Here is a 15804-nt window from a genome sequence, read left to right as displayed (position 1 = left end):
TTTTCTAGCAGAAGCCTGAAGGTTTTGTGCCAATGCTGACTGGTATGTATAACTGTTAATTCCCTCTACCTTGAATAAGGCCCCTGTTCCAGCTGAAGAAAAATAGCCCCAAAGCATAATGCTGCCATCACCATGCTTGACGGTGGGTATGTTTTTTTTTTTTTTGGTGATGTGCAGTGTTGTTTTTGTGCCAAACATATCTTTTGGAATTATGGCCAAAAAGTACAGCCTTGGTTTCATCAAACCATAACACATTTTCCCACATGCTTTGTGGAGACTTCAGATGTGTTTTTGCGAAATTTAGCCGGGCTTGGCTGTTTTTCTTCATAGGAAAAGTCTTCCATCTTGCCACTCTACCCCATAGCCCAGACATATGAAGAATATGGGAGATTGTTGTCGCATATACCACACAACCAGTACTTGCCAGATATTCCTGCAGCACCTTTTAATGTTGCTGTATGCCTCTTGGCAGCCTCCCTGACCAGTTTTCTTCTCGTCTTTTCATAAATTTTGGAGGGACGTCCAGTTCTTGGTAATGTCACTGTTGTGTCATATTTTCTCCATTTGATGATGAATGTCTTCATTGTGTTCCATGGTATATCTAATGCCTTGGAAATTCTTTTGTACCCTTCTCCTGACTGATACCTTTTTAACAATGAGAACCTTCTGGTGCTTTGGAAGCTCTCTGCGGACCATGGCTTTTGCTGTAGGATGCTACAAAATAAAATGTCAGGAAAGACCTACTAGAACAGCTGAATTTTATTTGGGGTTAATCAGAGGCACTTTAAATGGTGGGAGGTGTGTACTGACTCCTATTTTTTTTTTTTTTTTTAAAAACAAGTTTATTGGTACATGGTACAGTGTACAGGGAAAAAACGAGATACCGTTATTGGTACATTTAACAGCCAACAGCAACTACTTTTAGAAGCCGTACTATCACATCAAGAGACCTAGAGCATATCTATGGAAACAACGCCAGGCATATATGTGTCATCACTGTAGTTGTAAAGCAAAGTGAACAGAAGAGCAGGCTGAGGAACACTACAGCACGTGAGATCTTATCCTCTGCATAGCTTCCCGAAGGGAAGTCCCAGTTCAACCATAAATTCAATTCCCACAGGTATCCGGGTCATTGAGCCAGCGGTCCCAAACCTTATTGAATTTGCCAGGACACCCCCTATGTGCATAAATGACCTTTTTCAGCGGTAAGGTAGAGTTAACCTCAGTCACCCAAGCCCCGAATGTCGTGGCCTCGGGCCGCATCCACAACCTAGCTATTAGTTTCCTCGCACTGAACAATGTCTCCTGGGTGAAGGTCGCATCGGAGGGTGCCTCCGGGGCGCCCAGCTCCAGACCCAACAAGCAGACCTTAGGGTCTACCTGAAGGGGGGAGCCCATTTGGTCATGTAAAAAGTTTACTACCTGCAACCAGAAGGCTTGGATATCTGGGCAGGACCACATCAAATGGTAAAAGGAGCATGGAATACTCCCACAGCGTGGACACCCCGACCCCAGGGAAGGCCTGTATCTACGAATCCTGGCAGGCGTAAGATAGGACTTGTGGAGGACGTACAATTGGGTCAGCCTATCCGACATCCTAGGGGAAACCTGCTTAACCTTAAAGAGGAAGTAAACCCCTTCAAACCACTTTGACCTACAGGTAAGCCTAGATTAAGGCTTACCTGTAGGTCCAAGCAATATCTCCTAAACCTATATGGTTTAGGAGATATTTGCCCGAAAATGGGCACCGCTGTCTACGGCGCATGCGCCGTAGACAGCGGCGCGCAGGCGCACTAAATGCGGCAAGTCCAAGAATGGATTTGCCTAATTTGTCGACTCCCGTGCGCATGCGCGGGAGTGACGTCATCGCGGCTTCGCCGCTGTCATTGGTCGGAGCTGCGAGACGCCACCAGCAAGATGGATGCGGCGGACTACAGGGATCAGCGGGGACTTCGCTGGCTCCTGTGTCAGGTAAGTGACACATAATGAGCTACTATGCGGTGCATAGTAGTCCATTATGCTTTACCTTTGCAGGGAAAAAAAGAGGAAGTAAACCCATCAGGGTTTAATTCCTCTTTAAGCTAAATCTCTTCCCATTCCTCCCCCGAGATCGGGCCCACATCTTCCTCCCACCGGTATCTCGTATTCTCCGTAATTACAGCCACAGAACGTCTTCTAAGAGAGTTGTATAGAGTCGAGATTAGTTTTGCGGGCTCCTCTCCCACTATAACACCCACTACCGATAATTCCTGTGGATCCGGGAATCCCTCCCCGAATTGAGCCCTAAGGGCATGGGATAACTGTGCATATCGAAATAGCATATGTGCGGGGAGTCCGAACTCTCTCTGCAGCGCCTGGAAACCACGCACCCCCCGAGGGGAGACGACCTGATATAGGTACATCACCCCCCGTGAGGCCCAGAGGCCCGCATCCGGCAGCCCCCGAAGCTCCCCCAACTGGGTGTTGTACCACAAGGGTGTATGTGAATGCACCCAGTCTGCCCCCAGCATTTTTTGTGCAATACCCCAGATCCTCCTGTGTTGTGTCAACAATGGGGCATATCTTCTCTCCTTCTTATTAGTCTCCCTGCCCCTAAACAAAACCTGGAGGGGGGAATGGGCGGGGCCAGGAGACTCCCCACAAAGCAACGACTGGTACCTGGAAGCGTCCATCCTGTGGAGGTGAAAGAAGTGGGAAAGTTGGGCAGCTACATAGTAGGTGTGAAAATCGGGGAGCGCAGCTCCCCCCATATCAGTAGGATTTTTAAGTGTATTCAAGGCTAACTTGTGCCTGCCAGAGCCCCAGACAAATGAGTTTAGAATTGTATCTATAGTTTTAAAATATTTGAGAGGGATAAGGGTAGAAGCCTGCCAGAATTTGTAGAGGAATTTGGGGAGAAGAATCATCTTGATTAAATTTACCCGTCCCATGACACCGAGGGGGAGCCTAGCCCACGTTTGGGTTTTAGATTTCAAATATAGGATTAGTGGTTCGATATTAAGGGATATATAATCAGAGGGATCCCTGGTGATCTGGACCCCCAGATACTGAATAGAGGCCACCCTGCGCAACGGAAGGGACGTCGAGTCCCTCTCAGGCGAAGAGAGGTCAACGGGGAGAATCAGTGATTTTGCCCAATTAATGGTGAGGCCCGAGTGTTTACCAAACTCCTCAATAATACCGAGAGCCGCTCTTAGGGAGGGCCCCTCATCTCCAAGATACAGGAGCATATCATCCGCGTACAGGCTTACCGTTTCCGTTATGGACCCCGCCCTGAGACCCCCAACCTGCACGCTGGACCTAAGGGAAATAGCTAGCGGTTCCACTGCTAGAGCGTACAGGAGTGGTGACAAGGGGCACCCCTGCCTGGTCCCCCGTCCCAAGGGGAAGGGTTCTGACAGACATCTATTCACCGCCACGCGCGCCTCCGGGGAAAAATACAATATCTGGACCCATTGCAAAAACCTTGGCCCGAACCCGAAACGTCGAAGGCACTCCCACAGATATCCCCACTCCACCGAATCAAACGCCTTGGCCGCATCTAACGCCACCACGGCCCTAGCACCTCCATTGTCATGAGTGGCTTGTAAGTTCATGTGGAGCCTGCGAATGTTCATTGCCGTGTTTTTTCCAGGCATGAAACCGGTTTGATCCGGGTGGATTAGGGACAAAATATGTGGGCACAACCGGGACGCAAGGATCTTGGCCAAAATCTTTATGTCCACCTGTAGTAGTGAAATCGGGCGATACGACTCTGGTTGATGCGGGTCTTTACCCGGCTTTGGGAGGACTATAATCGTCGCTTGGCGTAATGTATCTGGGAGGGAGATAGACTCAAATAGGTAAGTATATAAGTTCAGTAGCTCAGGGGCCAAAACTTCGGAGTATGTTGCGTAGAAGTCCAGTGGTAGACCGTCGTGTCCCAGGGCCTTGGCCGCCGCCAAGGAGGATAACGCCAGCACGACCTCGTCCAGTGAGATCGGAGCCTCCAGATCAGCGATCTGGGCTACCGATAGCTGAGGGAAGGAAACATCCCGTAAAAAAGTTCGGGTCTCTTGAGGGGTGACCTCCACACGAGAAGCGTAGAGGTCAGCATAGTAGGACCGGAACATCTCGGCTACAGCTCTCGGCTCAGAGACAAGAGCACCGCTCCCATCCATCAGCGATACCACTACTGGTGGCCTCGCATCCTGATGGGCGAGGTATGCTAATAGCCTACCCGCTCTCTCTCCTTGTTCAAAAATCCGCTGTCGCGTAAAAAAGTGTTTGCGCTTGGCCTGTTCAAAAAGTAGTTGGTCCAATACACGGGTCTGAAGCCTGAGGGCCGAGGCACTCGCCTCATTGGGGTGCAACGTAAACTCCCGGGTAACAACCTCCAACTGTTCTTCCGCCTGACGAAGTACCATTTTAGAGGAACATTTCAATCTATTAATCCGTCTTATCAAAGAGGAACGTGCATGAAGTTTAAATGCCTCCCAAATATTTCCACCCGTGGCCGTCCCCCGGTTAACTGCAAAAAAGTGACTCCACTCCTCAGATAAATCGTCCTGCTCCCCCAGCGCCTTCAGCCAGAAAGGATTAAGGCGCCAGACCCTAGGTCCCAGCTGTTGTCAGTGATAGGGAAGCCCAACAAGGGGCATGATCTGAGAGAGATCTCGCATGAAATCCTGCATCCTCTAGCTGTGGGAGAAGGACATTACACGCTAAAATATAATCTATGCGAGACATAGTAGAGTGCGTAGCTGAGAAGCAGGAATATGCCCGGGTCGTGGGGTACCTATATCGCCATACATCCGTCAGTGAGAACTCCCGGAGGGTGCGACACAGTCTAGACCCCCCGGAGGCCGCAGGGGCGGAGCCACCCTGTAGTCTATCCACACAGGGGTCAAGGGCGATGTTGAAGTCCCCCAGCCAGATGGCTGGGGTATCAGGGTACTGGGCCATATAGGACAGTCCCTCAGACACAACGTTAGCAGAGTATGGGGGCGGTATGTACACCGCCAAAATCAGAAACCGCCTGCCCTAAATAGTGCAATGGATAAAGATAAACCGGCCCTGGGGATCAGTCCGCAAGCCCAGAAGATGAAATGGCAACGTCTTAGCTATTAACAAGGAAACACCTCTAGAATAGGGAGTGTGGGTAGCGTGGTAAGTCCAGCCAACCCATGGCCTCCGAAGTGCCAGCTGGAGTCGGCCCGTTACATGTGTTTCCACCAGTACTGTGACATCTGCTCTGTAAGATTTAAGGCACGTAAAGACGGCCGTACGCTTAAGCTTATCTCTAATACCGCGGACATTCCACGTCAAAAATTTAACTGGAGCCATTCAATAATAAGGTTTAAGTGATACAACTGGTCGGGCGGACTGATCCCCAGTGCGAAGCCCAGCATAGCCCCCACAATCCCCATCCACCAACTCATCATCAAATACTGAATCACATTCCCCTGTACCACACCCTCAAAAAACAACCAAAATAACAACACAAAACCAAATCCCCAATCCCCCCCCTCCCCCCACCCAGCTCTCAGTTCTTCCAACTGAACCGGAGCACATATCCCCAACTTGCCAAACTGTCGCCCATATCCCCTGTAGCAAATGCATCCAGCAGATCTTCCCTCCACTGCTCGGAATACACTTGTCCACACGGGGATGAACCGGGCGCTTTACTTCACCGGGGGCGACCACTCGCTGCATAAGGCGCATAGAGCAGCCCAACGGGCTAAGCCGCACAACAAGGGTCACGGCCTCTGCTCCCGGTATCAGCGAAAGGGGTAATCCCTACAGCAACACATGAGTAATATGCATAACAATACTGAGGTCAATAATAGAGAAAGAAGGAGAACAGAGGCAGAGCGACGAGACACAGAAAATAGGAGAGGAAAGGGAAAAGAAGGAAGAAAAAGAAGAAAAAAAGAAAGGGGGGGGGGGGGGCACATGTCCCAGCACAGAATACTCATGGTGAAGGGCGGCCATGTGAAAATCGAAAGCCACGCTATATAACGTTCCATGTCTAATCCATATAGAAGAGAAGAAGGATGGGAGATCAGGAGCAGTCTGCAGTTTAGTAGGTTACACCGGAGTGAACTCAGTTCTTCTGCTGCCCATTGATCAGTCTAGCGGGCATAGTAAGGGCGCGGGTAGCCTTGTAGAAAACACACAATGCCAGTATTCGTCCCCATTGCGGTGGATGACAAGAAGTAAAACATCCCAGGCTCACGAAGATAAGCGCCACTTACTGACGGTAGATAGGCAGGCAGGGGAGGCAAATCTCCGGGACAATAACCCACATCTGGTGGAGCAGTCCGTTCACTGCGCCCGGCGGTTCCGATCGGCCTCTCTTCTCTCCAACCATTCCATCGCCTGCGCCGGGTCATCAAAAAAGTGAGCTCGGTCTTCACCCAGAACACGCAGCCGCGCCGGGTACATCATGGCGTATTTAAGGTTGTAAATTCGCAGCCTCTTCTTAACTTCCGTGAAGCGGGCTCGCTGCTTCTGGACTTCCGCGGAAAAATCTGGGAACGCCATAATATGACCCGCCTGAAACAGAATATTGCCCTTCTCCCTGCTCAAGCGTAAAACGGCGTCCCTGTCCCGAAAATTGAGCAGTTTGGCGATAAATGTGCAGGGTGGTGCGCCTTCCGGCGGACGCCTCGCGGGCATGCGATGCGCCCGCTCTACAACGAAAGTGGTGGAGAATGCCTCCCGTCCGTAGGTTTTAACCAGGAGAGTCTCGAGAAAGGTAGGTGGATCTGGGCCCTCCGCACCCTCCGGTAGGCCGATAAAGCGCAGGTTCGACCTGCGCGCTCTGTTTTCAAGGTCGTCTTGTTTTTGGGCAAGAAGATGGAGTTGGCGCCTCACCTCCTCATGCGAGTGTTGGAGCGGATGCAGCTCATCCTCCACCCGGCCAAGCCTGTCCTCAGTCTCCTTCACGCGGTCTCTGATTTTAGACATGTCTTGTCGTATAAGGGAGATGTCGACTTTTATCTGCTCGATTTTGGTGGTAAGGGAGGATTGGCAGGTAGAGATAGCTTCCAGCACCTTGTCTGTGTCATTTGCCGCCGTGAGGGTTGTGGAGGGCGAGGAGGCGCCATCTTGGGCTGGCTCTTTATCCTGCCTGCGGAACTTTTCCAAGGAAGCCGCCGCCAAACCGCGCTTCTTCGTGGGGGACATGTCAGGAAAAATATCAGGGTCCCTATCCACCGATTCTCCTCAGTTGCAGGCTGTCGCTGAAGCACAGGATGATCGTTCAGGATAGACCGGGAGCGGAGCTCACCTCACTTGCGACTTACTCCATCACCGTCCAGGCCACGCCCCCGTACTGACTCCTATTTAACATGAGTTTAAATGTGATTGCTTAATTCTGAACACAGCTACATTCCACACTTACGTAGCCACATTATTTTTACCCCCCACACCAAGCGATTTGACATGTCACTGGCACTGCGGTAGTTCATTTATGCTTCCTGTCAGATTGTATCTGCTTGCCTGTATGATGTATAGATATGATGCATAGATACACTGACAGGTCTGCAGGAGACCTGCATGGCACCAGCAGTCTGCTGATCATTGGTGCAATGCTTTAGAGCAGTCGTCTCCAAACTGCAGCCCTTTGCTTGCCTTCATCTGGCACTTAGGGCACTATTTCCCCCCCCCCCCCCCCCCCACTGATGCAAGACATTTTTCTGCCAACTGACACCAACAATGGGGCACCATTTCTCTCACTGACACCAACAATGGGTCACTATTCCTCCCAATGATGGTGCACTAATCCTCCCCTAATACTTAATGTGGCAATGTTTACTTCCACTAATGCCAGGGACATTTTACAGTCAATCCCCCCTATAGTCTGAAGCACAATAAACTAAACTGGCCTTTTTGTTTTGAAAGTTTGGAGACTCCTGCTTTAGCGGCTCCAGAAACAAAAAGTAATGGAATTTTTATATATATATATAAAATTTGTTTACCTGTAAATAAAAATGTGCATTTACAATTTTTTTGTTAAATGGTGAACTTCTCCTTTAATTGACAGCTGAAGCTGCTAGAAGGCTTTTTAGTGCTGAAGCTTATTTTATACTGCTGGTAGATTTTTTTTAAAGGGAGAATCAGCGCTGTGTCTGAGTTTTCAGCAAGCTTTGTTAAAGCTTTTAGGCGTGGTTCACATATGAGCCGCATGCTGCTCACACAGGGGTCTGGGCGTGCTGGGTCACCGTTTCAGCCAAATTTTGGGATAAATTCGGACCTGAAACGGACCAAAAGACACAGCGTTTTTGTGCAAAATGGCGTTGGACCCGCTGCAGAGGTATGTGAACTGGCTCCATAGAGAGCCGGTCAAAATCTCCTGCTATTGCAAATTGGATGCGGAGATCCCGCAGCCAATTTGCAATGATGTGAACCCAGCCTTAAAGTACTATTCGGTTCCAGTTTGCTGAACACCGAACCTAATGGGAGTACTAATTGCCACTTTAAGCAAGCTACTAGCAAGCTTCAGCAGGCTTTCAACAAGGTTCAAGAAGCAGCAGCTTGCTTAAAGTGGCAATCAGCCCTTCCCTTAGGTTATGTGTTCAACCGGGGACACTTACTACTTTAATAGTTTCAGCAAAGCTTGCCGAAAGCTCAGAAAATGCTTTGTCAAAGTTTGCTGTTCACGCTGCTCTTATACTAGCTGAAACCTGTGAAACTGGCCTTAAAGTCTTCAGTAGAGCTTGTGTGGTATAGCTGCCTCAGGAGCCGCACCGCCGCCTTCTCTTTCATACTAGTCCTGACAAAAGCCACAATTGCCTAATTACTGGTCCAAGCAACTGTATGTGATGAGTATTGTCTGCCATGCCACCACATGTGACAGGATCTCTACGACGTACTGAAGTTGCCCTGTTCTGTGTGATTTGTATAAATGCCCCCTTCCTCCTCGGGCTGTTTTTTAATGTGCGATTGACTTTTATTGAAGAAGCACAGATATTGGATCCATTTCCTACTGAAGAAAAACTGCAGCTTCCTTAAAAAAAATAGTTCTCTGGGGTAAAGTGAATAGTGCTGTTACAACTACTGATTAATTCGATGAATGCCCCCTAGCTCGTGTCGGGTGTAGGGGTGGGTGCAGTTGGCAGTGAAGGTGTAAACAATGAATGTAATTAAATAAATCACAGCTTGTGTGTGAGATAGAGAGCTCAGTCTTGCCTTTGGCTGAATGTGTGATTTCTGTGTGAAGAGTCCCAAGTTGTTACTGAGTGTGATCGCTGCATGATAATACTTTCTCTCCCACATAGTAGTTTACTTTGTGCTAGCTGGAGTGGTGTGTGTCTTTGTCTGCTGAGCTGTAAGCGAACCGATTTTTTTATTTTTTTTTCCCCTTTGCTAAAGAGATGTATATTAGGCCTCATATAGCTGTACTAAGCAAGAACTGACTTTATTGCTCATAGGAGCCAATTAATTTCACTCTCTTCCTCTGCTGTAGGAGACTAAAAGGCAAAATCTACTTGATATGGGTAACAAAGTCATTTTTTTTATTTTTTTTAACCCGTACAAAGACACTGAACCATTGTGTACAAGGACTTATGTGATGTTTGGATTATTAGACAACACAAGTAACCAAGTAAATGATTACAGACCACCTTTACTGACTGCAAATTCTGTTTCTGCCTTGAATGATTAAAGATTCTCTCCGCTCACAATAAAAAGGGGAAAAAAAAAAAAAGCCTTGACATGCCTATGGGAACACAACTTACCTGCTCAGTACTTCATTTTTCAACCAGGCATTGCTTCTCTGCACCAGTCCTTTTTAGTCCCCAACTCTTAAAACAAAAAAAAAAACACCTGCAAGGCTATGGCATAATGTGTTGGTATTAGAGCTGCACGATTCTGGCCAAAATGAAAATCATATATATTTTTTTTTTTTTTTGCTTAGAATAAAAAGATGACGTTTCTCGATTTCACGACATATAAAATCTTTCACTTTACTTTTTTTTTTTTGTTTGTTATTCATTAAAGTACGTTTTTTTCCAAAAAATTGCATTTGAAAGACCACTGCACAAATACAGTGTGACATAAAATATTGCAACAACCACCATTTTAATCTGTAGGGTCTCTAATAAAAATAAATAAATAAATAAAAAATTAATCGTGCAGCTCTAGCTAGTATGCATCGCGTACTAGCACATTATGAATACTCACCTTGGCACGAGGTCCTCCAGCGCTGTACTGTCACCGTTGAGAGGGCTGACCTCCACCGGTCTTTCTTCTGGGTTCACTCTCTCCAGCTATGTTATTGGCTGGAGCTGCGATGACGTCACGCAGGAGAAAATCTATTCAAGCACAAGATATGCCGGACCTTCAGAGCACATGCCCCGGTGACATAACTGGCTGCATTCAGGATGAATGTCTCCTAAACGGTGCACGTTTAGGAGATATTCATTTTACCTATGGGTAACCTTTTATTATAGTTCTTACCTGTAGGTAAAAATGGGCCAAGCGGGGTTTACTACCGCTTTAAAGTGTTACTAAACTCACAACAGTAAAATCGGTGTGTATATGCAGTAAAGCATGCTTGTTTTACTCACTGTAGGGGTTAATACTGCGCATTTTGTAAAAAAGCTGTTTGATCCTCTTATCTGATCCTCCCCCTTCTTTTACTGTCGCCAGTCCATCTGCTGATAGAACAGAGACCAGTTTGGTGTGTATTGGTAGAGAATTTTCTTTTGGGAGGGTGCATGTGACCAGCACAGGGCCAATCGGCACTGTCCAGGGGGTCAGGAGTCATGAGGAGAATGAACACTCCTCTTACAAGCTTTAAACAGACACTGATAGAAGTCACAAGACTGCTGTAACTGCTGATGAGAAAAGGTATTTAACAGTTGATATTAACTAAAATAATTGCCTTTCCATGTTCTGTGTGCTGTGGGAGACCAGATATGATGGATCTGGGGTCCTGGATTTAGTAACACTTTTTAAAACTGCAGGTATCCTCCATGTTCACAATTAAGCATCTTTCTTCTTCCTTGGTGTTGGTATCCATCTAATGGATGACTATAGTCAAAAAAGGCTGCAGAAGTTCCTTAGTCACCACTTTTCCCCAAATCATCAGTCATCCTTAAACTGATAGCACTGTGCAAAGGAATAGAGCCACTACTAGCTCAGAATGCAGGCCTCCATCTTCCAGTCTGAGTGCTGCATCGAAGGGATTGCAGAAAGCTAGTATAACTGATTGGGGGGGGGGGGGGGGGACACCAGGCACCGTCCTTCTGCCTGTGAGAACTGGCAGCAAACTGTAGTGACAATCCAGCTACCCCCATACTTAGAATACTAATTTTCAATCAAAATGTAGACCCACACTGCCTAGAAAATGCATTTGCCACACTCAGGTGTTTACAGGTGTTGTATATTGAGTGGTAGCAGAGGTATGCAGTTGCTTAAAAGCAGAACTACACTGCATCTGAGCACCACAAACCAGAAACGCTATTTACTTTTAATCAGAGAAAACCCATCCATCCATGTCTCTATGCTTTATTTTGCTGAGAAATCTCTTTGAAAAACAACCCCATAGCATTTCTGGCTGTGGCCATCTTGAGTAAGGGCAGATGATTCATGTAGCATTCACTGCAATCCATCTGCCCTTAGCTCAGCCATGCAGGCAGGAGGGTGTGCTAAGCTGAGAAAACCCCTCCTGAAGATTCCTGGGATGTATGACATCATTTGCCTAGGCATAGGAACCGGGGAGACACTGAAGAAATGTAAAAAAAGGTTTAAAACAAGTAAATATGATATACTTTCCTATACATTTACTAATTGCTAACAGCAGGATTAAAAATGTTATTTGGGATGTACTGGAATGCCAGTTAAGTATAACTAAAGGAAAAACATTTATTTTATGTTTCGGACAGAGTGGAGAGGGATTAGAATACCTGTCAGTTTTTATTGCAGTCTGTGACCCGTTAAGGAGATTCAGCCTCTCTATTTGTCCTGTTTACCATTATTATTGAAAGATAAAATTAAAAATTTTGTGTTTTTCCCAGAAAAGTAATAGAAGGGAAATCCTCCAATGGGGACACTAGTTCTGACCCCCAAGAAATTCCCTTAAGTTGCAGGGATTTCCCCTCACTTCCTGTTTCTCCGGATAGGATACAGATTGGGAGGGGGGGGGGGGGGGGGGAGAGAAAATAATGTACAAAGATTCTTGTATTATTTATTTTTTTGTCTGTTTCTGATCATGCACAGCCTTTCTTCTCAAAAATTTTTCCTGTACGAAAACGATACACAATAAATGAAAATCGTTCATTCTGAATCCAGTACGAGAACATTTTTGGAGTTTGTCCCTTTTGGAAATTTTAATTCGAAAGGTTGGAATCAACTGTCGAAAGTTGTGTACACACTATCAGAAAATCGTACGATCGTTCCTCGAACTAAATTGCTGGCCCAATTTTTTCTTCTAGTTTGTACTTAGAACACCAGGCAAACATCTAAATCAATAAGACCCCTTTCACACTGGGACGCTTTTAAGACGTTTTTAAAAATGGCACCTGTAAAGCGCCTTTCAAGCCACCCCAGTGTGAAAACCCGAGTGCTTTCACACTGGGGTGGTGTGTTTTCAGGATGGGGGGGAAAAAAGGTCCTGCAAGCAGCATCTTTGGTACGGAAGTGATGTATACACTGCTCCCGCATCACCCCTGCCCGTTGCCCATTGAACGCTTCAGCTTCTAGCGCCACTTTACCGATTAACTCCAGCACCGCTCCAGTGTGAAAGGGGTCTAACGGTGAGCCGTTTTTCCCTTAACCCCCCTGACGGTATTCCCGAGTCTGACTCGGGGTGGATTTTTTATACCAAGAGCGGTATCCCCGAGTCAGACTCGGGACAGCATCGCTGGATCCAGGACGAGGCTTACTTACCTTCTCCCTCGGATCCAGCGTTGTCTCCCCGCTGCACGAGCGAGCCGTGTCTCGCTCGTTGCATTACATCGCCGATCTCCGTGCCCTGCGAGCGTTGCGACGCACGGGCACGGAGATCGGCGCCAAATTCAAAAAGTGAAACAAACAGTAAACATACAGTATAATGTAATCTTACAGATTACATTGCTGTATGTAAATATTTCACATCCCCTTTGTCCCTAGTGGTCTGCCCAGTGTCCTGCATGCAGTTTTATATAATATAAACTGTTCTTTATGCCTGGAAACTGGAGATTGCCCATAGCAACCAAAACTGTCACTGTACATCAAAAATGATTTTAGACCAGCTAGAAAACAGCGATAATAAATTAGAATCACTCGCAGAATTGAGCGATAGCGATTTGTGGGGAGATCCGTCATCAAATACTGAAAAGTAATGACAGTGACAATTCTGCAACTGAGCAAATTTCAGTGTTTTTGATTTGATTACATTATTGAATAATTTTTATTATTGTTATATTATTATTTGGTACAATTATTTATAATTATTTATTATATTATAATTTATGATTTAATTTTTCAAACTTTATCATACCCGGGATGTCTGCTAGACTCTGGTTTGAACAGATTTAAGAGAGTTATTCCTAAGAATTGCAGGACTACAATATAAAACGCCAAATTTTCATGCAAAATAATGGTACCGCTTTTAGCACCTAAAATCCGAAATAATCGTACCGCCAGGGAGGTTAAAGCAGGAAGCAGAGCCTGCAGCATTAACAGTACCCTTCACTGAAAACGTACTGAATGCAGTCATTTGGAGGGATGACCACATACTTTTAGCCATTTGTCTATTTGTAATAAAGAAGGAGCTGATTGGCTTGATGCTCCCTGTCAAGCACTGCAAACTGTCAGAACTAAATCAAGGAGTTGAATAATTAAACAATCTTGGCCCACATTTAATTTCTGTTGATTTCTCCCTCCCGTTTTAGGAGCTTCTGTGTTACAAATACGTACAGCGACCGGGTATGGACGGACATTTACAGCTACTTTGGCAGAGAAGTTTCCCAAGTCCCCTGCTGTGCATGGCTGTTGTAGATTTGACCTGCGATGGGTTGTATGAACTGGCCATTGTGTGTCTAAAAGGATTACATATACTGCAGGTGAGTTCTTGTTTACTCTTCCGTGTGTGTTTGTTGTTTTTTTTTTTTATATATATATATATATATATTCATGTTTTAACCACTTGCTTACTGGGCACTTAAACCCCCCTCCTGCCCAGACCAATTTTCAGCTTTCAGCGCTGATGCACTTTGAATGACAATTGCGCGGTCATACAACACTGTACCCAAATGAAATTTTTACCCTTTTTGTCCCACAAATAGAGCTTTCTTTTGGTGGTATTTAATTACAGCTGGGAGTTTTATTTTTTGCTAAACAAACAAAAAAAGATGCAAAATAAAAAAAAAATTAAAAATCATGTTTAATAGTTTTCTCCTTCATTGAAATGTGCTGATGAGGCGGTGCTGGTGGGCACTGATAGGCTGCACAGTTAAGGTGGCACTAATAGGCACAGATAAGGTGGCACCGATGGGCACAGATAAGGCAGTACTGATGGGCACAGTTAAGGCGGCACTGATGGCCAAAGATGGGCACAGATAAGATGGGCACGGATGGGTGGCATGGATGGGCACTGATGGGTACCAATGATAGATGGGACTGATGGGCGGCACTGATGGGTGGCACTGATGGGCACTGGTAGATGACACTGATGGGCACGGATATGTGGCACTGAGGTGCAGAACTGTTTTTGCGGCAGATTGTGGGCACTGATAGGTGGCACTGTGGCACTAATGTGTTTCACTTTTTCCCCTACTTGGGTGGCACTGGCAGGGGGCAGGTGGGCACTGATCTGGCCGTGATCGGGATTGATGTCCCGATCACGGCCGCCGGTGATCGGCTGTTTTTTTTTTCTCCTCGCGCTGTCAGCACCAGGAGGAAAAATAGCCGATTACCGGCTCTGTTGCGATCACATGATCAGCTGTCATTGGCTGACAGCTGATCACGTGGTAAGGGGTCGAGATCGACCCCTTGCTCCTTTCTATGATCAGGCGAGTCTCATAGACTCGCTGATCACAGAGCGCGCCGCGTGCGCCCCTCGGGTGCGCAGGCCGCTCGTGCACGGGACGACGTCAATAGACATAGTCCCGGCAAAGCAGGTCCGCGCTGTAGCCGTCATTCGGCTATAGCGCAGATCTCTAGAGGTTAAAATGGCCCTTTTAGTAATTTACAAGTTACAAATCTAAATAAAACTTGGTAACAGCATCTGCAGGAGAGGAAGATTGTGGCAGGATAAAGTAGTTCCTCAGCTTTTGATCCAGGTGCGGCATTGAACTGTGGGGGATTTTTACACTGACTGGTCTCAAGGGGAAATGCAGCAGCTGATTGAGGCAACATCTATACTCCCATCCAAGAACGGGGGGGATCTACTAAAACTGGAGCACACAGAATCTGGTGCAACTGTGCATAGTAATGAATTGTCTTTGCCACGTACAGGGTGACCATGCCTGCAGGACTGACGGACTCAAATTCCGCTGGTCTCACAGCGATCGTGTCACGGAGCCAAAGCACGGGGTAGTGCCTATGTAAACAAAGCATTTCCCCGTTCTGTCTTGTGACATGATCGATCACTGCTCCCTGTGAGTTGAAGCCCACCCCCCACACACAGTTAGAATCACTCCCTAGGACACACTTAACCCCTTCCTCACCCCCTAGTGGTTAACCCCTTCACTGCCAGTGTCATTTACACAGTAATCAGTGCATTTTTATAGCACTGATCACTGTATAAATGACAATGGTCTGAAATTAGTGTCCGATGTGTCCGCCATAATGTCCACCACGATAAAAATCGCAGATCTAAATAAACAGTGTTTA

General features: G+C 46.7%; 1 protein-coding gene across 2 annotated transcripts in view; it reads left to right on the top strand.

The window, feature by feature from the left end:
• KPTN (kaptin, actin binding protein) overlaps positions 1–15804 on the top strand; it is a 61188-nt gene that overhangs the window by 27025 nt on the left and 18359 nt on the right. For both annotated transcript variants that reach the window (XM_077480820.1, XM_077480812.1), the window contains exon 11: positions 13863–14033. In XM_077480820.1, coding sequence (XP_077336946.1) covers positions 13863–14033 — 171 coding nt within the window. The remainder of the gene's footprint in view (positions 1–13862; positions 14034–15804) is intronic.

This window comes from Lithobates pipiens, unplaced genomic scaffold (genome assembly GCF_037356315.1).
Source record: "Lithobates pipiens isolate NorthernLeopardFrog02 unplaced genomic scaffold, aLitPip1_a1.2 Scaffold_1, whole genome shotgun sequence".
NCBI classification, from domain to species: domain Eukaryota; kingdom Metazoa; phylum Chordata; class Amphibia; order Anura; family Ranidae; genus Lithobates; species Lithobates pipiens.
Note: the sequence above shows the minus strand (reverse complement) of the source record. Positions and strands in the feature narration are given on the sequence as shown.